At 59.5% G+C, this 21,783-nt stretch overlaps 3 protein-coding genes across 9 annotated transcripts in view; 2 read left to right on the plus strand and 1 right to left on the minus strand.

Annotated features, from left to right (window-relative positions):
• The window catches only part of SNX8 (sorting nexin 8), a 38,869-nt gene extending 34,601 nt beyond the window's left edge, over positions 1–4,268 (plus strand). For 4 of the 5 annotated variants that reach the window (XM_027042375.2, XM_053213033.1, XM_053213035.1 and 1 more), the window contains exons 8-11: positions 430–498; positions 2,050–2,199; positions 2,550–2,699; positions 4,103–4,268. In XM_027042375.2, the coding sequence (XP_026898176.1) occupies positions 430–498; positions 2,050–2,199; positions 2,550–2,699; positions 4,103–4,213 (480 nt within the window). In that variant the 3' untranslated portion in view covers positions 4,214–4,268. The remainder of the gene's footprint in view (positions 1–429; positions 499–2,049; positions 2,200–2,549; positions 2,700–4,102) is intronic. The other variant, XM_027042374.2, reaches the window with a different exon arrangement.
• A 2,567-nt stretch (positions 4,269–6,835) lies between these two features.
• On the minus strand, positions 6,836–16,137 carry NUDT1 (nudix hydrolase 1). The gene is made up of 4 exons (XM_027042387.2): positions 16,009–16,137; positions 14,276–14,443; positions 7,796–7,941; positions 6,836–7,560 (listed from the first exon to the last, which is right to left on the minus strand). The coding sequence occupies exons 2-4, from the start codon at positions 14,425–14,427 to the stop codon at positions 7,388–7,390; spliced, it is 471 nt and encodes a 156-aa protein (XP_026898188.1). The 5' UTR covers positions 14,428–14,443; positions 16,009–16,137; the 3' UTR covers positions 6,836–7,387.
• On the plus strand, positions 8,498–21,735 carry MRM2 (mitochondrial rRNA methyltransferase 2). Of its 3 annotated transcripts, XM_053213036.1 has the most exons (4): positions 8,498–9,088; positions 15,551–16,177; positions 17,658–17,835; positions 20,614–20,752. In XM_053213036.1, exons 1-4 carry the CDS (start codon positions 9,075–9,077, stop codon positions 20,647–20,649), a joined length of 855 nt encoding a protein of 284 aa, XP_053069011.1. In that variant the 5' UTR covers positions 8,498–9,074; the 3' UTR covers positions 20,650–20,752. The 3 variants fall into 3 exon arrangements, with proteins under 3 accessions (XP_053069011.1, XP_026898187.1, XP_026898186.1); XM_027042386.2 differs by lacking the exon at positions 8,498–9,088 and having other exon boundaries at positions 16,049–16,177; positions 17,658–17,947; positions 20,614–21,735; XM_027042385.2 differs by lacking the exons at positions 8,498–9,088; positions 15,551–16,177 and adding an exon at positions 16,218–16,288 and having other exon boundaries at positions 17,658–17,947; positions 20,614–21,735.
• The last annotated feature ends 48 nt before the right edge of the window (positions 21,736–21,783 follow it).

Consider the following 21,783-nt stretch of genomic DNA (forward strand, 5'->3'; position numbering starts at 1 on the left):
TCGTGAGGAGCCGGTGCTGCGCCTGGGCGAGGTGCTCGGCAAGTGTTGGGAGCTGAAGGACGTAAGCTGTGCTGTAGCCCTTCAGGACACGTGGCCGTGAGCACAGTGTTAGCATTGGGTGTTCCCAGGAGGCCAGCCTGGCCCCAACTGTGACCGTGGCTTTGGCGGGCCGCGAGGCCCAGTGGTGTTGAGCGGCGAGCGCAAGTGGACGGGTGACCTTGGAGGTCCAGGATGTAGCTCTCGCCTAGCCGCTGGCTTCTCTGGCTCCCCTGCCTTGTGTGGGGGGCTGTCGTGTGGGAAGGGGGCTCTTCTGCAGAGCTGGCTGGTGGCCGTGGGGGGAGGGCCGGCTCAGGCCTGCAGATGGGAGGCCGTGGCCGGGCCTCTGGGTCCCGTGGTGCTCAGTGTTGGTCACCCACCCTTGTTTTCTAGGGCAAACAGGAAGAGAATGACGTGGTGGAGAAGTTGAACCTCTTCCTGGATTTGCTGCAGTCCTATAAAGTGAGTCCGGCTGTTCCTTGGCCAGGGACGGAGCTGTTGAGAAGTCTCCCGTGAACTTTCAGGGCTTGACTCCGGGGGAGTGGGAAAAGAGCCGTGAAGCCAGGGCCGAGGAGGGAAGACCGTGGGTGGTCTCGGCGGGCACTGCAGGGGTTCCGGCTGTGGCCCGGCAGGCGTGCGGACAGGCCTCTGGCTTGCCTTGGTCTGCCCATGGAAGGTGTGTGGGTGTGTGCACATGCACACCTACACGTGAGTGTAGGCTCACGTGACTGCGTGTGTATAGGTATGTGTGTATGTGTGCACGTGTATGTGAGTGTGCGTGTGTATGAATGTGCATGCATGTGTGCGTGCATATGTGTATGTGTGTTCACGTATGTACATGAACCTGTGTGTGTGTGTGAATGTACCTGAGTGTACATGTGTATGTGTTAGGGTATCTGTGTATATATGTATCTGTGTGTACATGTGAATGTGTGTGCACACGTATTAATATGTGTACCAGTGTACGTGTTTGCATGCACACGTGTGTATCTGTATGTGTGCACGTACGCATGCACACGTGTGCACGTAGTGTGCATTTTTGCGTGTGTATGCATGCACGCCTATACGTGTGTGCACGTGTGTGTGTGTGAGAGCACGCGTGAATATGCTAGGTCCTTACAGATACCGTGAGGGGCTGGCCTGGTGCTGAGGGAGCTTGCCCCTTCCACGGGCAGAGATTCCAGGAAGTCTGACTGCAGACTTCCTAACTGTCGCAGCACTGGTGACAGGTTGGATTGCCTGTGAAGCCAGAGAATCCTTCTTGCTGAGCTCAAGGAGAGGGGGCCTAGTACTTTGAGGAATGTTCCGAAGGGATTTGTCTGTTAAGTTGGATGGTAGCCAGGCAGCCTCGAAATCCCAGCACTGGTTTAGTGGCCGATATTTCCCACAAGACTCCTGATTGAGGTTATTTTAGGGCTGCAGGGAAATGCCCGTGCAGCTTCCTTTTGGAGACTGGTCTCTGTGCTGCTGGAGGCACACAGCGTTCTGACACTGGGCTGCGTGACAGGCCGAGGTCCGGCGCTGTCCCGGCGCTCTGGCATCTTCTCTGTGGACAGGCCCTGTCTTCCGTGTGGTTTTGGTTTGTGGTGCTGACTGGCACCGCGACCCCTCTTGGTTCGACCCTGGGCCTGGCCCCAAGCCGCTCTGTGCCGTGAACACTTCCCGGGCAGGGAGGGAGAGAGTGTGTGCCTGAGCCTTTTCTGAGGCGGGAGGGGCTGGAGTGTGAACGGCGTGGAGGGAGAGGCTCCAGTGTGAATGGCGTGGAGGTGCTCGAGTGTGAACGGTGTGGAGGGAGGGATTCGAATGTGAATGGCGCGGAGGGAGACGCTCGCGTGTGAACGGCGCAGAGGGAGAGGCTCGCGTGTGAATGGTGCGGACTCGGAAGCCTGCGTCTGTTGCGTAGTCTCCTTCCCATGCTCCCTTTCACCTGCTGGCTCCCCCGGTGGGGGGCGGGGGGGACGGCTCCGGGTCCCTTCCCGCTGGGGGCCGAGCACAGTGCACCTCCCTCCACAGGACCTGTGCGAGCGGCACGAGAAGGGCGTGCTGCACAAGCACCAGCGGGCCCTGCACAAGTACAGCCTGATGAAGCGGCAGATGATGAGCGCCACTGTGCAGAGCCGGGAGCCCGACTCCGTGGAGCAGCTGGAATCCCGCATCGTGGAGGTGGTCCTGGCGCGGGGGGTGGGGGGAGGGGGCGTGGGCGGCCTGGGTCTGCCCCGCTGGGCTGGGCTGTGCGCCCGGCCTGGTGGCCCCCCGGAGCTGGACTTCCGGCCTGTCCTTGGCTGGCTCCCGTGCTGCCCGGACGTCGCTGCCCTGTGCTGGGGTAGCCGGCGGCGGGAGGGCCGCCCTGCCACGCCCAGGGCGGTGCTTTGTGCCACCCAGGCGCCCCCGGAGCGGTGCCGTCCGGATGCCCGGTTGGCACGAGTGGCTGGCGTTTCCCTCGGCGGTGGTGCGGGGCGGGGCGCCCCGCGGTGCGCGCCAGCCCGGTGCAAGGGCGTCTCCTTCCTGTGCAGCAGGAGAACGCGATCCAGACGATGGAGCTCCGGGGCTACTTCTCCCTGTACTGCCTCCACCAGGAGATGCAGCTGGTCCACGTGTACCTGCCCCTCACCTCCCACATCCTCGGTGCCTTTGTCAACTCTCAGATCCAGGGGCACAAGGAGGTGGGTCTGCCTGCCAGCACCTTTCTGCCTGCAAGTCTGGCACCCTGCAGCTGGCCCTGCAGGGTCACCGGGAAGGGCAGGGAGCTGGGGGGTGAGGGGGTGGGCACGGGACCTTTCAGCCCGCCTTGCTTACATCTGCTAGTCTCACACGGAGCCTGAACTGCAGGGGTGAAGTTGTCCACGCCATCCTCGGGGGAGGGGACGGGACTGTGGGAGGCAACGAAGGAAGCATTTCTCTTCTCCCGGAGGAGTTTCAGAGTCGGGGTAAAGCAGAGCGTCCCCCAGAACTGAGTGAGACAAGAGACGGTGGGGAATCAGTCAGAGGAGGCAGGGGGTCGCTTCCTGAAGACCCCTGGTCAGCGTCCTCCAGATGGCAGCTCATAAACGGGGGTGAAGCGCTGTGCTTGTCCTGAGGCGTGGCAGGCCGCGCTGACACCTGCCTGGCCCCCGTGACCCAGAGCCGTGTTGCGCTAGCCAGGCTTGGACTCTTTGCTTCTCAGACGGGGCCGGGTGTGTCCTCTCCGGACAGCCTGGAAGGCTGGGTGTCTGCAGGGTTGAGGAAACTTGTAAACGGTTCTCGGGTGGTTCTGCTTTTGCTGGAGCTGCCTTCAGACATCGTGTGTTCCGGGTTCCTTCGACGCCTTTAGTTAGCCCTGGGAGCGCAGTCACCTGCTCAGGGGTCCTTGATAACAGTGGGACAGCTTGGGCCACAGCTTGTAGAGCCCCGGCTCCGTGCCTGTTGGAGCTCTGCGGCCTTGGTCGTGTCCTTGAACCTCCACGATCACCTGGGGACCCGGAGGGCGATGGGCTGCAAGCAGCTGGGGTCCGGGGCTGTGCTGGGCGCACGGAAGACTACAGCGTCCCTGTCCCCAGGGACCACACTGACCAGTGGGGGGTGGGGGGGACCATCCTGACTCAGCCAGCCGGGGAGGAATGGGCTTCTCCCAGACCGGGAAGATGTGTGTGGAGCCCACATGTGGGGTGGGTATGGTTCTGTCTGGACGGACAGCGCATAGCAGGAGCTCAGGTGTGCAGTCCGTAACACTCGCGGACGACATCTTGGAGGCAGGGTGAGGGGCTAGAAGGTGGAGGTTGTCAGTCCGGCCGGGGGCATTTGTGAATGAGCGTCTCAGCGGGCAGCTCAGTCTCTGGTCTAGAACCAGTCATGCCGGAAACACCCGGACGGCTTGTCCTGTTGGACTTCGGGATTCCCCTTACACCAAGCCATCCGAGGCGGAAGGGGATGAGAGCAGGCAGCGGAGGGGCCTGTGGCCCCGGGGGCAGTGGCCGGGGTCTCCGGGTGGGCTGTGTCGGGCTTCTAGGGGTTTTGCGGGGAACGGACACACTGGGGCGTGTCGCCGGCTCGTGGCCTGTCTCAACCTGGGACACTCCCTCTTCTCCAGATGAGCAAGGTGTGGAACGACCTGAAGCCCAAACTAAACTGCCTCTTCGCTGGACCCAGCGGCTCCCCGACTCCACCGAGGCTCCCGCAGGACGGCGTGTCTCCTCGCTAGTGCCAGACGCCTGGGGCGGGAGCTCCGGGCGGCCTCACTAAAACCTCTTTCCAAATGGCGTGTTCCTGTTTAATTCCCTCCAGATAGTGGCTGCCCCCCACCCCCCGCGGGGTCCCCGGTGTCTGACTGACCCCCAGGCCCAGTGGGGCCGGGGTTTGGGTGCTCCCCTCGTGGGGAGTGGGGCTGAGGATGTGACCCCAGGCCTCTGAGCATCCACGAGGGCCGGAGGCCATGGGGGTCTGCTCAGCTGTCCTGGGCCCCGCCCGACGCTGCACTGTGCCTGAGCCTGGCGGTCAAGAGTTAAGGTTCCCTGGAAAGGTCTCTGATTCCAGGAGGTCAGGGTGGCGAGGATGGCTTCCACATAGCAGGTGCCTGGGGGCATGTGCAGGGGGCACCCATGAGTTTTGGGGAGTCGGGAGGGTCTGGGTCCGATGACCAGGGATGGGGAGGTTGGAACCCCCGTGTCGGACACGAGGTGGCCGTATCTGATGAACCGGTCAGTGAGGGTGGACTGTGACCTAAGGCCGGCGGGCACTCCGGACGGGTGTGGGTACGGCGGGGCCTCGGCGGTGGGGGGGGGGTCACTGGGTGCACAGACGGTGTCCACCTCCAGGAGGCAGGCGTGGGTCGGTACCATGGGGCATGGGGCCCTGGTCTGGACTGGGTCTGGGTAAAGTGTCCTGTGTCCCTCCCTGTCATGTGCCCGTGGGCTGCAATGTCGGGGACAAAGGTGAAGTGGTGCTTCTGTGGTCTGTCGCCGTGCAGCACCAGCTGTGTCCTCGCGGTTGCTTGCAGGCCCCTGTCTTTGGAGGCGGCAGCTTGCGACGGCTTGAGTGCGGAGGCTGGAAGGGGAGGGCGGGCGGGGCCGTGTTCCAGCTGGGGTCTGGAAGGGGGGGTTCTGTGTGGCTGTGGCTGACCATCCCCCGCCCCATTTTGGGAGGCACTCCGAGCCTCCCTCCTCATTCCAGGCAGGCCCGGAGGGGATCTGTTCTGGGAACTCTGGGGTCAGTGCGCGCCTGGGGCCTCCGAGCGCTTCCTGCTCTGAATCCCTCTTGTGTAAAGACCAGCAGGGCGCCTTCCTCCCAGGCCGGGAACGCTTTGAGCTCACTGCCCCCCGGCCAGAGCGGTGACGGTGGATCTGTGTTGTGGGAGGGTCCGACTGCACGCCAGGAGTCCTGAGGGTCTCGCCTTCCCGGGGTGCAGATGCCTGTGCTCCAGGGGGCTTTCTCTGGATCTGAAGGCAGGTGGGACTTCCCACCTGTGTGTCCCCACACAGCACGCAGGACTCCCGCACCCGTCCTGGGGTACTCTTGCACATCACTGCCCGGGGCGGGGGTCGGGGAAGTATCTTTTAGGCCCAGCCGGACACCTGCGTCACCCCACGTGTGGGTTCTCCTGTGCAGGGAGAAAGCCAGCTGCACCCCACGCAGCCCGAGGCCCTGGGACTGCGGCACATGCCTTCCTTGGCTGATGAGGGGCAGCGTACCCCCAGAGCCCAGCAAGCGGGGGCCCGTTCGATCACTGGGCCGTGCGTGCGTTCTGCTCCCCTTCGGAGAAGCTGGTTCTCGGGCACTGAGTGGATCTGTGCTGCCCCACAGGGCTGCCCCACGCGCGCTGTGTACACTTGAGCCGTAGGGCTGACCTCCGAGCCTCCCGTTCCCTGTCGGCTGCTGCCCGCGCGCCACGGCCTGCCTGTGGGTGGTGCGGGACAGGCGACCACAGGACACTGGTGAGCTGGGAAGACACCCAGAGCAGACCCCACCACGCACGCAGTGGGGGCTGGGGGCTCACGGTGGGCAGCAGCACGGAAGGTGGGAGGGCCGGCGCGGAGAGGGTCTCCCAGGGCACGCGGAGGCCCGCCTCTCCCGGGTCACTGAGGAGAATTCCAGCACCAAAGACTTCACTTGTGCTTTCTCAAGAGGACTTTTCCTGAGACTCCGTGTTCCTGGCGGCCTCTCTGTGCGGTGGGAGGAGCCAGGAGCCCTTCTTGGCTGGAGTTCCGGCCAGGGTTTTCGAGGCTTACCCAGAGGGTGCTTTCTTGTGCATCCCCTCCCTCCCCAGCCCCTGCACGGAGGCTGGCAGATGGGAGACACTTGCTGGGCTGTGTGCGTGGGGGTCACATCCTTCCTGTGCTTGTCAGCTGGGGACAGCAGGGGCCACCTTTTGCCCCCCACAAAGCCTCCCTCTGGGCCCAGGGCCAGGGCCGCTCTGGGGAGGGCCAGGCTGCCAGCAGCTCTGGGTCAGGGAGCGCAGGGGCGTCCCAGCTTGCCTCCGTGGCCCTAGTCTCCAGGCTGGGACTGCGGGAGGGAGACCACAGCCTTGCCTTGTCTCCCACGGTCTGCGACGTCCCGGTGCCACGGGGACAGAGCCCGATCCCGACTGCAAGGCCGGAATGGAGCCCGGCCCCGGTGTGTGCCTTCGCCAGGTCCCTCCAGCCTGGGCCCAGCTTGCTCGTGGCATCAGATCCGGGCACGTGCGGGACTCTGCACAGGTTGAGGTCGGCTGGTTTTGTCGGCATTCGAGACCCTTCTTCTCTTCGTGATGCAGTTCTGTGTATGGAGCACTTTACAAGGCTGTAGGCATCAATTACTACGCCAATAAACTGGAATCGTTCACACACGGTTTGCATTCTGAGAGCTTTATCAATAAACACACGAACAACTGTGATCAAACCCCTTTATAAAACTTGGGTGAAGTGGGTTCTCCGTATAAGCGAGTGTTGCCTCCCTCCTTCCTGGCGGTCAGAAGTCTGGACAGGAACAGCCAGTCCCTTGGGGTGAGGGAGGTGACGGCTTCTGATGCATCAGACCAGGGTTTTAGGCCTGGGCCTCGCGTGTTCGGTTTGCCCTTGAAGGAGGGGCGGGGGGCAAGGACGCCACACCCTCTAACCCACTCTATGGTCCTGACAAGACCGCGGCGCCCAGCCCGCCCTCTGGGCCCAGTGTGCAGGCCATAGGCAGCCGGCAGGCAGGCAGCTTCCTGAGGATGGGCCTGGGCTGGTGTGCGTGGGGCCCCGTGAAGAATGTGAAAAGGTAAGAGAGCTTTCTTCTCTCCATCTCACCCCACCTGGAACCCCCCGTCCCGCCTCGGGGCTCCAAGAGCAGGTGAACAGATGGACGGCACTGCGGGTTCGCAGCGGATTCGGCGGCCTGCGGGGCCAGCGTGGTTCTGTGTCTACACCTCGTCCACCTCACGGAGCGTGTAGTCCAGGATGGTGTTGGGGCCCTGGAACTTGAAATACCCGTGGAATTTCTTGTTCTGAAGCAGGAGGGGAAACCAGTAGCTGTCATCGGGCCACATGTCACCAAAGGGGATCCGGTCCAGCTGGAACCACCGGGGCCGCATTTCTGTGGTGGTGCAAAGGGGGACATGGTGTTCAGCCGGGAGCTAAACTGACTTTTGGTGAGAAACTGCCAGGCAGTGTCGTGTGAGGAGCTCGACAGGCTCCTAGTTCGACCCTCGGGCCGTGTCCCGGTGTCACTCCGCGCAAGAGGGAGGAGGAACGAGGCTGACGCGAGGGGCTGGCGCAGCGCCTGCCCCGGGAGACGGAGGGAAGGGAGAGGGGGAGGCCCCGAGACTCACCGTCGCTCTCCGCGGGCGTCCCCTGGACACTGTCTGTGCGGAAGATGTGCACGTCCATCAGTTCCGGCTCACCCACGAACTCGAACACGATCCGGCCCACCTTGTGGAGTGTGTCCGCGGTCAGACCGCACTCCTCCTGCAGCTCCCTGCGGGCAAAGCGGGCAATGGTCACAGCAAGGCGCTGGGCAGGGGCACGCCCGCCTGTGGGCCAAGGGAGCCACAGACGCAGGCGCCCGGGCCCGCGTGAACAGTTCCCGACCTGGCAGGAACTTGGTTATCTGGGGGCCTGTTCATCAAAGCCGATTCTGTTCAGGGCGCACAGGCCGACCGGTGCCACACCTTGCGAGCCACGGCGCAGCCCAGGCCCGGCCGGGCTCAGCTGTTCGGGGGTCGCGGCGAGCTGGGAACCTCCCACCCGGTCCTTCAGCTCCAGCTCTCTCCGGGGGGGGGGGAGGTTGCTGGGGGGCGGGGGCAGCAGCCACGTGAGTACCGCTTTGTGGGCCGTGGGAACTCGGGCCCTGAACCCGGAGCCACCCTTCCTCACACGCGTGCTCGGAGGGCACAGGAGCAGACGGCTGTACACGGCCTCCTTCGCGAGGGCCTGCCTCGGTCTGTTCCACCGAGGAGACGCCCCCAACCCTCCGGCCGGCTTCCCTGCAGCCGCCCGGGGGTGGGGGGAACAGGAGCCTGGGGCCCGTCTGGCTGTGTCGTCTCCTCCTGGGGACCCCCCCCCCCCCAACCCGAGCACTGTGCCTGGCCACCAGCAGAACCCGACGCCCCTTCTGTTTCAAAGTATTCACTGCTCAAGTGTCACGTTCGCCGCGGACAACCTGGCAGACCCTGGGTGGACGCGTCAGCAGAGAGAACCCTCACTGCCGCCTCATTGTGTTTCTTCCGGGCCTTCTTCACACATCCGTTTACACGACTGCAGACGCGTCACGCGCTCGGACCCGCGCTTCCCACGCAAGGCCAGCGTGGCGCCCCGCCCCTCGAGGAGTTCCAGCAGTTTCCCACCTGGTGTGGGTGGCGGAGTAGGAACTGCTGTCCCTGCGTCCAGCGCGAGACCCCGTGGTGCGCGTCTCCGCGTGCGCGCCCCATACCTCTCCTGTCTGGCCCTGGCCAACGGCTCCGCCCCGCCTCCGGCCCCCCGCTTCTGGTTCCCTCGGCGTCCTCTGGAAGCCCTGTGCTCCGGACCCCGGGGAACCCCCGGCTGCTCGCTGCAGTGGCCAGGGAACTCGGTCTTTTGCTCCCTTAGAGCCTGGCTTCCCTACTGCTCTGGATGTATTCGTTTCTGTAAGCATTTTCGTTACGCCTGACCGTTTACAGTTCTAAGTAGGGACAGGTTTTTTTGGCTTTGCGCTCCAAGTTGTGTTAGGAACACAATACGTAAGTACCTCCCGTGCCTGTACGAAGCCAGGGAAACCACTTTGCTCGTGAAACACACACACGCTGGGTCCAAACGGTCTGATGTGAGCAGACGCCTTCCTCAGCGGGAAGTCCAGCCTGAGCTCCCGGTAAGGTCTGCAGGGGAATCACGCCCATTTGCTGCTGCTGTGGACCAGGCCGACTGAGGCTCTGAAAGCTGGAATTTGTTCAGGGACGTGCTTAAAATTAGACTTGACCTAAAAAAATGAATGTCTTCACTTGGGGGGGTGCAGGTGGCTTCCCCAGCTAAAGGCTCTGGCATCCGCCGGGCCTCCCCCACTGCTCTGGCAGCAGGCCGGTGGGTCTGGGTTTTAAAAACTTCACCTGGTGGTTGATGTTTTGACTAGTTTTGGTTCGTCTTCCCTGAATACACAGCAGTGCATGAAGTATCGATAACCTTACTTCACGGGCTGGGGTAATTAGCGGGGACGACAGCCTCGGTTTTGCTAAAGTGTCGGATCGTGTGTGTGACACTCAGCTCCCCAGATGGCAGAGAGCAGGATGAGGAACGCATTACACAAGACAGCAGCGGCCGAGCGTCTGGGTGGGCGCGGGGGCTCCGCGGTCCTGGGGCTCGGCTTCGGCCGCTGCTCCTCTGGGGCGCTCTGAACACCGTGCCCTGGGGCCTTGCTGGGGTCCAGAGATGGGACGCTGCACCCGCCTACGGCCCAAACCTGACTCTGAGGGCCCCCAGACCCCCAGGTGCCCTTCGTGCGGCACTGGGGACAGCGCGACAGGAAACGGAGGTCAGGCCATGTCATATCTGCCCTGTGATTACGACAGGGGACTGCAGCACAGTGGAAAACGTGGTCTCTTCAGTAATGCTGTGTCAGCTGGACGTCTTGACGGACGAGTCTCGACCCTCTGCCCTACATCTTATCCCAAACTCCATTCCAGATGAAGATCTAACAGTCCTGAACGTTCCAGAAGAAAAACTTAGGAGAAGGTCTCCAGCCTGGGATAGGCAAAGATCGCACTAAAATGAAACTTCTTCTCGTAGAAACATCATCACGAATGAAAAGACAAGCCCCAGGGAGGACACAGTAGCAGACTGGGCGTGGCCAAGGGGGACCCGCGAACTTCAGGACACTGCAGCCCACTGGGCCTGAGGACCGAACAGCAAAGAGAACAAAGATGGGACAACACAGAACAGAATGTCGGGTGTGGGACAGCCAGGAAAGGTGTGGCCCACGTGCGATGGGAACACCGGCAGAAGAACAGCAGTGACTCCGGTAGTCGCTGGGAATTTCCCCAAACTGATGTCAGACGCTGAACCACAGATCCCGGGAGCTCCGAGGACTCTAAGTGAGGCAGACACCAGAAAACTACCTGCAGGCACGTTTCCTTCAGAGTGTAATAAATCAAAGAAAAGGAAAAGATCTTAAAACCAGAGGACAAAACACTTGGCCACAGAGGAACCAGGATGAGAGTCAAATCTGGCTCCCCAGAAACCGAGCGAGCAGAGAGAGAGGGAGCGAAATACTTAGTGTTGACAGAAAACACACCAACCTAGGATTCTGTACTTCCCATCAAGAGGAAGGGGAGATAAAGATTTTCTCACACAATAATTGAGGGGCCCCATTACCAGCCTCCTAACAAACACGAGAGCGAGGTCTTTGGAGAACAGGGCAATGGTGGAGACTTGGGTCTGCACGAAGAAAGCGAGAGGACTGAAGGAGTGAGCCAAGGCAAGATAAAACCATTCTGACTTTTATTCTCGATCGACTGAGTGGGTAAGAGTTTGTTTGAGGTTATTGGCGACGACGTGTCCGTGTTGGTGTGCCCCATGTGTGCGTGCACGTGTGTAAGGTGAACAGTGAGCACCCAGGGTTGGGTGTTGGAATCAGGATTGTTGTCAAGAGGCCCTCAGACCACCCATGGGGCGGGGGGCAGTGTTATCTGAAAGTGCACTTGGATCGTGTGCAAATGCGTATTGCAAACTTTGAGGTGTGCACTAAACATTAAAGAAGTATAGCTGACCTTCTAAAAAGGGGAGAAAATGGAATCCTTTAAGTGCCCAATTAAAACCACAGAATGGAGAAAAGGGGTGGAAGACAAAGCCAGGAACAGAGGACAAGGGTGACAAACCGAAAACCACCGAATCTGGTGGATATTAACCCATCTGTGTACCAGCCACCGCTTGGGACGTCAGCGGTCCACGGGCTCCGGCGAAAGAAAGATCGTCAGAGTGGATCTGAAGACAAGACCAGCCGGTGCTGTCCGCACGGAGCCCACGTTGCACGGAAAGATTAAAAGCACAAAGTATACAATGATCAAGATGAAAAAACGCAGATTGAAAGTAAACGGAGAGAAACACACCAGGCTAACACTAGTCAAGGGAAGAAAGGAGTACCTGTACGGGTTTTAGAACTGACTTCAAAGCAGCAAGTTCGGCAGGAATAAAGGGGATTCCGTCCTGCGGGAGGGACCACTTCTCCTCGACAGGATGCTTAATACGTATGCACCTGATGATAGTCAAGCTACGGGAGGCAAAAATGAATGGCACCGCACAGAGAAGTGGATGAATCCACCGTCCTGGCTGGACACTTCAAGCAGAAAATCAATAAAGACGTCAAATGTATAAGGAACTGCAAATCTCTCAGACAGGCAGCCCCGTTTAAAAACAAGGGCAAAAGATCTGAGTGGGGGGCAGACACCAGAGGGCGCACCCGTGTGGCCGCGCTTATGTGATGCTTTAGAACAGGCCGAGTCCTCAGCCGTGAGGAGGCCAGCGTGCAGGCGGCCCTTTCCATGTCTTGGGCCACGTGCTGGCCACACGATGGGCCCATCCCTTAAACGTCCCCTGGTGAAGACGGGTGCACGTGCACTTCGGGACAAGTGTGTGCGACGTCTCCAGTCCTGGGCTCACGGAGACTTTGCGGGGGGTTGGCCAGGTGAGGAGCCAGGAAGAGTGGGGTGGGCAACAGCTGGGAGGGTGAGGGGCAGCGGCTGGAGCGGCGTGAAGCTGGGCCACGAGGGGGCTCCACGGGTGAAACCGGAGGTTCGGTTTAACAGCACTGGGTGCTATTACAGGGACTTCACGGGGCGCCTGGGAGGCTCAGTTGGTGGATTTTGGCTCAGGTCACGATCTCACGGTTGTGGGTTCGAGCCCCGAGTCTGGCTCCGTGTGGAGCGTGGAGCCCGCTTGGGATTCTCTCTCTCCCTGTGCCCTTCCCCCGCTTGCGCTCTCTCTAAAGTAAGTAAAAGGAAACAAATAAATAAAGGGACTTCACACACGAACGAGAGAGACCCTGACCCGGTTTCGGGAAGGTTGCCCAGGGGCTGAGTGGAGAATGGACCCAGGGGGACAAGGGCAGAGCAGGGAGGCCAGGTAGGAGGCAGAGCACCTGTCCAGGTGGGGAGGGGTGGTCTGGACGCGGCGGCAGAGGGAGGCAGACCCGGATGGGTGCTAGTTGTATCCGGGGGATAGAGGCCACATGCTTCCCATCCTGAGGAAGCTCGTTTCCTGCCCGATCTCCAGCCTGCTCTGTGGGAAGGCAGCTGTCACACTCAGTACTGAGGCTCTGGGGTGACTGCTGGTTTCTCACGGGTGTGTCTCATTCAGGAAATGCTAACAGCAAGAGGACGAAAAGGAAAGGTCCTAAGAAATCGGGGGCCTGGAGGCTCCTGACCACCAGGACGGCAGGGGGCTGAAGGGAAGCCCCCCCGCGGTCCCGTCACACGCCTCTGCACAGCCCCGCCCTCTGGCCCTCGGTGCTTCTTCGGATGCCTCGTTCCTGCCTTCCACCTGCTCGGACCAGACCGGACACCAAGTCCTTTGGGAGTTCTCCTTTGTGCCCAGTCATCTGCCCTCACTCTTTATTCTGGATGCCCCGCACTGCTGGGTGCCTGCTAGACCCGCTCTCTGCACACGTCCCCGTGAGCCCGGCAGCCGGACTAGATGGGAGCCCCGCAGGGGGGCGGTCGGGACCTGTTCCTTGTGTCCTGACACTGAGCTCGACTTGGGGGGAGGGGGTGCTGGCTTCCAACTGTTTCTGTCCAGGTTCCACGGGTAGCGAGGCTCAGGGGACCCGAGTCTCAGCAGACCGGCCTGTGCCCCCGCCGTGTGCTGTCGGGGCAGCCTGGCCACGCTGCCTAGTGCTTGCCCAAACAAATGACCACAGGCGGCAGCACGCCGGGTCCCATGCCTAGGAGGGGGACGTGCACGCCAGGGACATCACACCCGCGGCCGTTCACACCCAGGACTTGGCCCAGTCGTGCACCATGAAGTCAACTTGTTGGACTGTGACCAGCAATTAAAAAAACCCGAAGGATAGGAACTATGTTAGCGGGACGTGAGCGCGTACTTTCGTGTGGTAAGAGCATTGTTGTATCAGAACGTAAACATCTCTTACGTGGGTTGTGATGTTTAAAAAACTCCAAACTTGAGAACCATCGGGCTGCGGAGCCTGCAGCTGACTTCCTTTCCAGAAGCCTCATTAGTATGCATGTGGGGATCTGGTCTCTTCCCCGGGGAAAGCGGCCTTAATTAAGGTTGCTGACTTCCTTCAGAATGCCATCAGTAGTAGCGAAAGCTTGTGGAGCGCTTTGTGATGTTTGCACACACAGTCTCATTTGTTCCACACGTGAGGACAAGGAAGGGCAAGGGGACCGATGTCGGAGAGCTGTGTGATCTCAGACAAGCCGTCAACCGCTCTGGGCTCTGGTTCCTGCCCGCGTGAGGCAGGCTGTGCCGAGGACTAACGGAGACTGTGTGTGAACAGGCTCAGACAGAAGAGCTGGTCATCGGCTCCCTGAACGCACGAGGAAAGCAAATGACTGACCAGCCGGAAGTCGCCACGCCACAGCGGCTTCCCAAATGTGTCCTGAAAGCCCCTCCCGCGCCCCCAGCAACAGCTCACGTGCCCTGGGCACTCCCCACTGGTCCAAATCCTGTACGGTTACATCCTCAATCTCCACACCCCTGAGAGGCAGGAAGGGTCATCGTTATTCCCATTTTTGGGATGAAGAAACTGAGACCCAAGAGCTCCATAAGGAGCTGTAGGCTGTCACCCTTGGGAGCTGGTTCTGTGGTCAGGCCCACCCCTCCCTCACCTCTTGGCCCCGTCCTCGATGCTCTCTCCTCCTTGAACTTTGCCTCCGAAGCCATTCCACCGGCCGGCCCCGAAGCCTCGTTTCTTCATGCCCAGGAGAACTCGCGGCGGCTGCAGCACCAGCACCAATGTGTAGAGCCTGGAGGCGCCCATGGTCCCCCGGGGACCCCTTGAGGAAGGCAAGAAGGCTGGGTCAGCTTGACCTGGGTGCACGCGGAGTGTGGATGAGGCCAGGGGCCCGGTGAGATGGGAACGTGCTGGGGAAGGCAGGGGGGAATCTGCCTGGTGGTAACCTCCCAGCCCTGCCACAAGAGGCTCGCCTCATGCCAGATGGAAACCGAACAAACGAGCTTCCAGAGTAGAAAGAGGCCTGGCCCTCCGAATCCAGTGGCACCCGTGTCCAGGCCTTGGGATTGCCAGGGCTGATGGAGCAGGTTAGGAAAGGGCCATGTCAACCCTTCCCCCTCCTCAGCACAGGGCTGTTTTTGCCCCTGTGTCCAGCCCGTGGACAGTCCACCCCCTGTGGCCCCAACACAACCAGGCGGGTTAGCCGATGGTTCTCGGCTCAGGCTTTTGGCCTTGGCCTTTTCATCAGTGGGGCCTTCTTCTGGCCTGCTGGGATATGCCTTCCACACTTCACCACAGAGCTATAGAGTCTCGAGGAGCTCCTGGCTCCTGGCAGAGAGCCCGCCCAGCGAGGGCTGGCTGGTCCTCCCTCCTGCGACAGTTCATAATCCGCTCACAACTGTTGCTGCTCTGGGCTCTGGCACTGGAGCCACAAGGGCCCCTCTCGCTCGAACGGGTGTGCGTGGTCCAGAGGACAACTCCAAGGGTGATGCCTGGGTTGCTGCTGGACACATGGAGGAGGACCAGGACCCTCTGTGCATCCATCCCTGTCCCAGCCTGGGGCCACCGTTCACAAGTCTCTTACCCTGGGGACCACACCGGATGAGAAGGATCCAGGAGCAGGGATCCTCGTGGGAAGCCACGCTGTCTGAGAAAAGGGAGCTACAGCTGGGTCCTGGTTTTGGGGGTAGGTCCTGGCCAAAGTGGGTCTCTGTGGCCGAGCCTACCTGTCTGCCTGTGTCCTCTGTCGTGATGCTGACTGGTTCGTGCCCAGAGCCCTGGCTTCCTGAGTGACTTGTGGTGGTGAGGCAGATACCAGGAGTGTCAGCTATCACTTATTAAGCACTGGCTGTATACCTCCTTTAAAAAATCATTCTGTTTAGTAGACCCAAGAACTTTGTGAGCTAAGACTTGCTTTCTCCGTTTTCAGATCAATAAACTGCAGCTCGAAGAGGCTCAGTCTGACCCAAGGTCAAACTTCGGGAAGACCCCAATCTGGGTCTAACGGGCTTTTGAAGTTCAGTTGTCCCCTGGGTCCTGGAGCAAGCGGCTTGGGACCACAATTAGAGGGTCCTCAGAGGGCCCCTCCGAACGTCAGCGGCTGGGAGGCTGCAACAGGCCCGGGAAGGTGGTCTCCGAGTCAAGTGGTCGGTACACCGAGGTCCCTCACCAGAGTTTTGAAAGATCGTATCCACAGAACACCAGGCTCAGGCCCTGGTTCCGGATCCCTCTCCTCCGACCTCTGCTCACCTGGCCCCCCCACCCCCTGGTCCCGCACCCCTCTCCCCCCTCCCTGGCTCCTCCCCCACCCCGTCCCTGGTCCCCACCCCCCCCCGCTCGCAGGACCCGGGCTCCGCTCCCCGGCCCCCTCCCCTCTCCCCTGCTCACCTGACCCGGGTTCCGCTCCCGGGCTCCCCGGTCCCTGTCCTCAGACCCGGGATCGCGCGCGCTTTCTGAACAAGGGAGCCGCGGAAGCGGGGGGGGCGTGGCCTCGGGCCGGAAGCGAGGCCGGCACTTCCGGCGCGGGGGACGGGAGCGGATCGGCGCCCATGGCTCGGTGAGTGGGGCTGTGAGCTAGGTGCCGGGCGAGGTCGTGCGCTCAGTCGGCGTTTATGGGGGCGCCTGCTGCATGCGTGCGGGAGGAGGAGGGGCCGGGGGCGCGTCCCAGGTTCGTCCGCGGGGAAGGGGCGCAGAGACGCGGTCATTCCCGGCGAAGCGCCTAGGGGAGGACTTCCGGCCCGAAGTCAGTAGTCCGGACGGCTTCCGAGGAGCGGCGGGCGGGCGGAGAGCGTGGAGGGCTACGGAGAGCGTAGGGCGCAGGTGAAGGGGTGCTGCAGCTGGAGGGCGCAGGGGCGGGCGCTGCTGGGGCAGGCCTGACGGCTGTGGCACGGCACTGGAGAGGCACCAGTGGCCCGTGTGGCCGAACTCTAGGTGTGGGCCGGCGCTGGAGGACAGGGCCTGTGTGACCCCGTTTCCGGCCTTCCCCCAACCGGCCCCGTTGGTTCTGGTGCCCAGGATGGCTGTGTGCTCCTTCCGAGAGACCCCGGGGGGCAAAGAAGGCAGCCATCACCGAGTTACTGTGTCCGGATCTTGACTGCACGCTTGGGTTGTTGAAGGGCCTTTGGCCGTGCGCCCTGGTGAAGATGTCCGGGTCTTCCCTTGAGGAACACGGATGCAGAACTTACTTTGTAGGGTTGTTCTGAGAGTTGAGTGAGGGGGGTGCGGAGAGCTCCCGGCCCGCGGCAAACCGTTCAGACCCTGACTTTGCCAAAGAGACTTGGAACTCGTTCTTCAGGCTGAGTGTAGTTGTTAGGAGATGGGCCTGGCGGCCCTGTGTTGGCGGCCTTGCCGAGGCGCCGAGGAAGGCGGGGTCTGCCCCCTGGGGGCTTCTCCCAGTCCCGCAGAGCCCGGGGACAAGTTGTCCCGGGTAAGAAAGCAGATTGCTTTGTCAACATCATCAGGCCTGTGAAGCAGAACCGGAAAAGCTTTGAGTTTTCCTTCTGAAGAAAATTTTCCCGAGGGCCCCACGCTTCTTCGCCAGAAGGAGTTCGCCTGCCGTGTTCGTGCACTTGGGCCGCCGCAGGCAGGCCAGGCGTAGACCACACAAACGCAGGCTGAGGCCGCAGACCCGGATCACGGTGCTGCAGGGCCCTTTTCTCGTGGGGCCTCTCTCCTCGACCTGCACACGGCTGTCTTCTGCCCCTGGCCTCACGTGGTCTTTCCCCGCGCACCTGTGTCCCAACTGTCTCTGATGAAGACGCCAGTCGGGTCGGGTTGGGGCCCGCCTGTATAGCCTCATTTGTAGTTACCTCTTTAAAGACCACTTCTGTTTTGAGGTTTCTGGGGTTAGCACTTCAACACACCCCTTTGGGGAGGGACTCAGTGCAGGCCATTACACCCGTTTTCTGGCTGCGTCGCCTTGTCAAGTTTCCTCCCCATTTGGGCCTCCGGGCCCTTCTCTAAAAACACGTGGGTTGAACCAGGGACCCCGCCTATCTGTGTGATGTCCACCTGTTTGCTCCCTTTTTCTTTCTCAGGTCCTTGAAGCTGGTACGTGCGTCCCTTCAGCGGCAAAGGTTTCACACCGCCGGGAGCCACTACAAGGGTCGGACCGCTGCTGAGCACCTGTGGCTGACACGTCATTTGAGGGACCCGTTTGTGAAGGCAGCGAGGGTGGAGAGTTACCGGTGCCGGAGTGCCTTCAAGCTCTTGGAGGTGAACGAGAGGCACCAGATCCTGCGGCCCGGCCTCCGGGTCTTAGACTGTGGGGCGGCTCCCGGGGCGTGGAGCCAGGTGGCCGTGCAGAGGGTCAACGCTGCGGGCGCAGGTAGGGCCTCTGGCCACCCCCGAGTGTGCGGGCGCGGGCCAGCTGCCCTCCACCAGGGGAGGTGGCCAAGCCGCTTTGTGATGACACATTCTTCGGAGTGGCTGGTGTAGGGGCTGATGAGGAAAACGGGACACTGATGTGTTGACAGCGGGAGACCGGGTGGAAAGCTACGACGGAGACTAAAAGTGCCTCACGTCACCACGTCCGTGTGTGGGTGAATGTGTCGGAGAGCCCCCTTCCCGAACTTGTTTTTGCATACGTGACTACACGTGTATGTTTTCTTTTTCAGAAAGGATAGTAAATCACATTCTTCTTACTGATTTGGAGCCTTAATGGAGGGCTTCTTCCCCCCCCACTCACTGACCTATTGACATTTTCCCATGTCTGCACAGCTCAGTCAACCCCAGAGTTTTCCAGGTCCTGGTCTTTGAAGCCCTGGGTCTCCCGGAGGCCCTGCTGGGGGCTGCTCAAGGTTCTCCCCTCTGGCTCAACATGAGGGACTCAGCTTTTACCTATTTTATATTTTAGGATTTTGTAAAAAAAAAAAAAAAGAAAAAGAAAATGTTTCTATGTTAATAAGATTCCCCTGATCAGTCGGGAGAAACCAATACCCTCAGTGTGGAAAGCCCTGGCGTCCTTGTAAACGCTGGTGTAGCCCGCCATATGATGATGTCCGCCATATAATGATGTCCCGTGCCCTTGAGCGAGCCTCCTGCTGGGCTCCGGTGTTGCCCTCGGGGCCTTTGTTAGCTGCACGAGCTGAGCCTAGCGTGGTGAGCATCCCTACCCTTTGTGTTTCCTGTCGTAAAGTCGGAACGGACCAGAATCGCTGGCATTACATGACATATGTGCCGGCTCACAGAAATCTCAGACACCTGGGGTGCGGACCTTGTGCCCATTTTCCTAGTGAAGAATGAGGTTCGGAGGAGTTTGGCGGGCTTCTGAATGCACGGGCTGGGAGTGCTGTTCCCTGGGTTCAGGACAAAGAACCAGCTCCGTTACTGGGTGTGGGATGCCGCCAGGGGCCCTAGAACAGGTTACAATTTTTTTTTTTTAACTCAATATCGCCTAAGTGAAGGGATTTGTGTCCGAGACCTCTGTTCCTTTTCCTACCACTGAGCCTGCCCACAGACCTAACAACAGATTTTATTTTATTTTTAATCTTACGTTTATTTAGTTAGAGATAACTAAGATGTGGTTCCTTGTAATTTATTTAAAAGTGCATCTTTTTTTTTTTTAATGTCAAATTTATTGTCAAAGTGGTTTCCATACAACACCCAGTGCTCATCCCAAAAGGTGCCCTCCTCAATACCCATCACCCACCCTCCCTTCCTTCCCACCCCCTATCTGCCCTCAGTTCTCAGTTTTTAAGAGTCTCTTATGCTTTGGGTCTCTCCCTCTCTAACCTCTTTTTTTTTTTTCCCCTTCTCCTCCCTCATGGACTTCTGTTAAGTTGCCCAGGATCCACATAAGAGTGAAAACATATGGCATCTGTCTTTCTCTGTATGACTTATTTCACTTAGCATAACACCCTCCAGTTTCATCCACGTTGCTACGAAAGGCCATATTTCATTCTTTCTCATTGCCACGTAGTGTTCCATTTTGTATATAAACCACAATTTCTGTATCCATTCGTCACTAACAACGGATTTTAATGGCTCCTGTCCCTGTATAACCGTTCCTCAGGGGAAGGAGGAGCACGGCCAGGTTTGACTCGTAGGAAGCAGCGGCCGAAGCAAAGGCTGTGGATAGAATGTCCGGTTTCTTTTCCTGCCAGAAGGTGTACAGATGCACCCAAAGTATTTGCCTCTAGTGGCCCCTTCCCGAAGTAATGACGCCTGGGATACTAACGAGAGTCAGGTACATGCTGTGAGGTGTGAGATGGCCTACTTTCCAGGGCTGAACATGAGAGTTTTCTCCTTTGAAAAATGCACTCTTCAAGATGGTTGGACTTCCAGTCCTTAGCCAGAAGACCCACGTTCCACCGCCGTGGGACAGCCTCTTTGCTACGCGGTCTGCACTAGCAGATCTGTGATGGCACCCTCCCCTCATGCCCTGGGGACTGAGGAGAAGGGCTCTCCTCAACGTGGGGCGGGGACGCAGAGAGGGGCCAGGGACAGCAGTCGTGCTGGCCCGAGGCCCTGTTCCAGGTGAGACTATGGCCTCTACTGCACAGCTGGTACCACTCACACCTGGTCGAGGGATCGGTTCCTGTACCTTGTCTTCCCCACTTCTCAGCTTGCTTCTAGTAGTTTCTGCATCAAAAGAAAGTGGATTAAGCTAACGGAAGTGCTGAGTTAATCCGGAGGTGCTGTATGCATTCACGTGTCATTGGTTCAGTTTGTCAGAAAGCCCACTCGGAGATCACCCTTTCACAGAGAGCTGGCCTCTGGAAGGGAGGTGAAGCCAGAGTTGGGGTCAGGTGCCTGCCCCGGGACAGGCACTTCTCTTCTCTGGGCCTCAGTTAGCTTCCTTGTGTGGAGAGTGGGGACTGTCACCCCTGCCATGTGTGTGTTTGGGATGGATACAAGTGGGGAAAGGCCCGTGTCCACCTCTTGGCGTGTTTGCTCTTTACGTTGGTCCTGACTCTTTACTTTTATTTTTCTATTTGTATTTCTGAGGGAAGATTCAGGCTGTAAATAAATAACATACTCTGTCTTCCTTAGATCCCGGTGCTCCTGTGGGCTTTGTGCTTGGGGTAGACCTTCTCCACATATTCCCCCTGGAGGGGGCAACTTTTCTGTCCCCCGCTGACATGACTGACCCCAGAACCGTCCAGAGAGTCCGAGAGCTGCTTCCTGGCGGGAGAGCAGATGTCATTCTGAGTGACATGGCACCCAACGCCACAGGGATCCGGAGCCTGGATCACGACAGGCTCATTAGCCTGTGCTCGTCCCTTCTGGACGTGGCTCCAGATGTTCTGCACCCCGGCGGAACGTTCCTCTGCAAAACGTGGGCTGGAAGTCAAAGCCTTGGGTTACAGAAGAGACTGGCCGAGCAGTTCCAGAACACCAGGACTGTGAAGCCTAGAGCCAGCAGGAAGGAATCTTCAGAGGTGTACCTCTTGGCCACACAGTACCGAAGAGCGAAGGGGCCTGTGGAGGACTGAGGGCTGCCTCTGCCATTTGTGGTCCTCGTTCACTGCAAGTGTGGTCTGAGCTCTTTCCTGGAGTGTGGCTGGAGGGGTCAGAGCTTGATCCGGGTCGTGGCTGGCAGGACGAGGGTGGGACCTTTCTTTGAAACAGTGTATTCACTGGTCATGATATATGAAAAAAACTAGTCCCTAAGTGACCTTAGGTGCAGAGGAAGGATGAAAAGACAGTGGGAAGGAGAAACCTTGATGTAACACTGGACTCAACTGGCTGTTCACTTGTAACAGAGTTTCCACCATTGCTCCCAGAAGGCAACACCCAGGCTGTGGTTATACAGTGTAGCGAATGCGAATGAAAATCTGAAATTTCCACCTGGGGGTTAATTTCCATCTCTCTGGTGAATGGTGTGGAAATTAATACTTTCAAGCAACCGGAACCGGGGGCAGCTATGGAAGACATTTCATGTGAATTTTGCAGGGGGTGGTGTGCTTGTTTTGTTGCTGGAGATCCGCGTTGCTGTAATACTCCAGGCCCCTAAGACTGGAGTTGCCAAAGCAAGCAGCCACGTGGAGTGCTGTATTTCCTTTTACTCTCTTCCAGGAACTTGATGCAGCTTTATAAAACAATGTAGATTGTGTTTATTTAAGGGATTTCCATGCTTTGAAGTTTGTTTCTATAAAAATTGTTTTTTTCAAAGCTACTTGTCATTAAAAAAAGGGGGGGGGGGCGCCTGGGTGGCTCAGT

This window comes from Acinonyx jubatus, chromosome E3 (genome assembly GCF_027475565.1).
Source record: "Acinonyx jubatus isolate Ajub_Pintada_27869175 chromosome E3, VMU_Ajub_asm_v1.0, whole genome shotgun sequence".
NCBI classification, from domain to species: domain Eukaryota; kingdom Metazoa; phylum Chordata; class Mammalia; order Carnivora; family Felidae; genus Acinonyx; species Acinonyx jubatus.

What these genes read in the sequence shown, in the direction of transcription:
- NUDT1 (XM_027042387.2), bottom strand. Translation starts at nt 14,427, where the DNA reads ATGGGCGCCTCCAGGCTCTACACATTGGTGCTGGTGCTGCAGCCGCCG. An exon ending in ATCGAGGACGGGGCCAAGAG is followed by an intron (nt 7,942 to 14,275) that starts GTGAGGGAGGGG and finishes CTTTGCCCGCAG; the next exon opens with GGAGCTGCAGGAGGAGTGCG. An exon ending in GACGCCCGCGGAGAGCGACG is followed by an intron (nt 7,561 to 7,795) that starts GTGAGTCTCGGG and finishes GCACCACCACAG; the next exon opens with AAATGCGGCCCCGGTGGTTC.
- MRM2 (XM_053213036.1), top strand. An exon ending in GGATCGGCGCCCATGGCTCG is followed by an intron (nt 16,178 to 17,657) that starts GTGAGTGGGGCT and finishes TTTCTTTCTCAG; the next exon opens with GTCCTTGAAGCTGGTACGTG. An exon ending in GTGCCTTCAAGCTCTTGGAG is followed by an intron (nt 17,836 to 20,613) that starts GTGAACGAGAGG and finishes TGTCTTCCTTAG; the next exon opens with ATCCCGGTGCTCCTGTGGGC.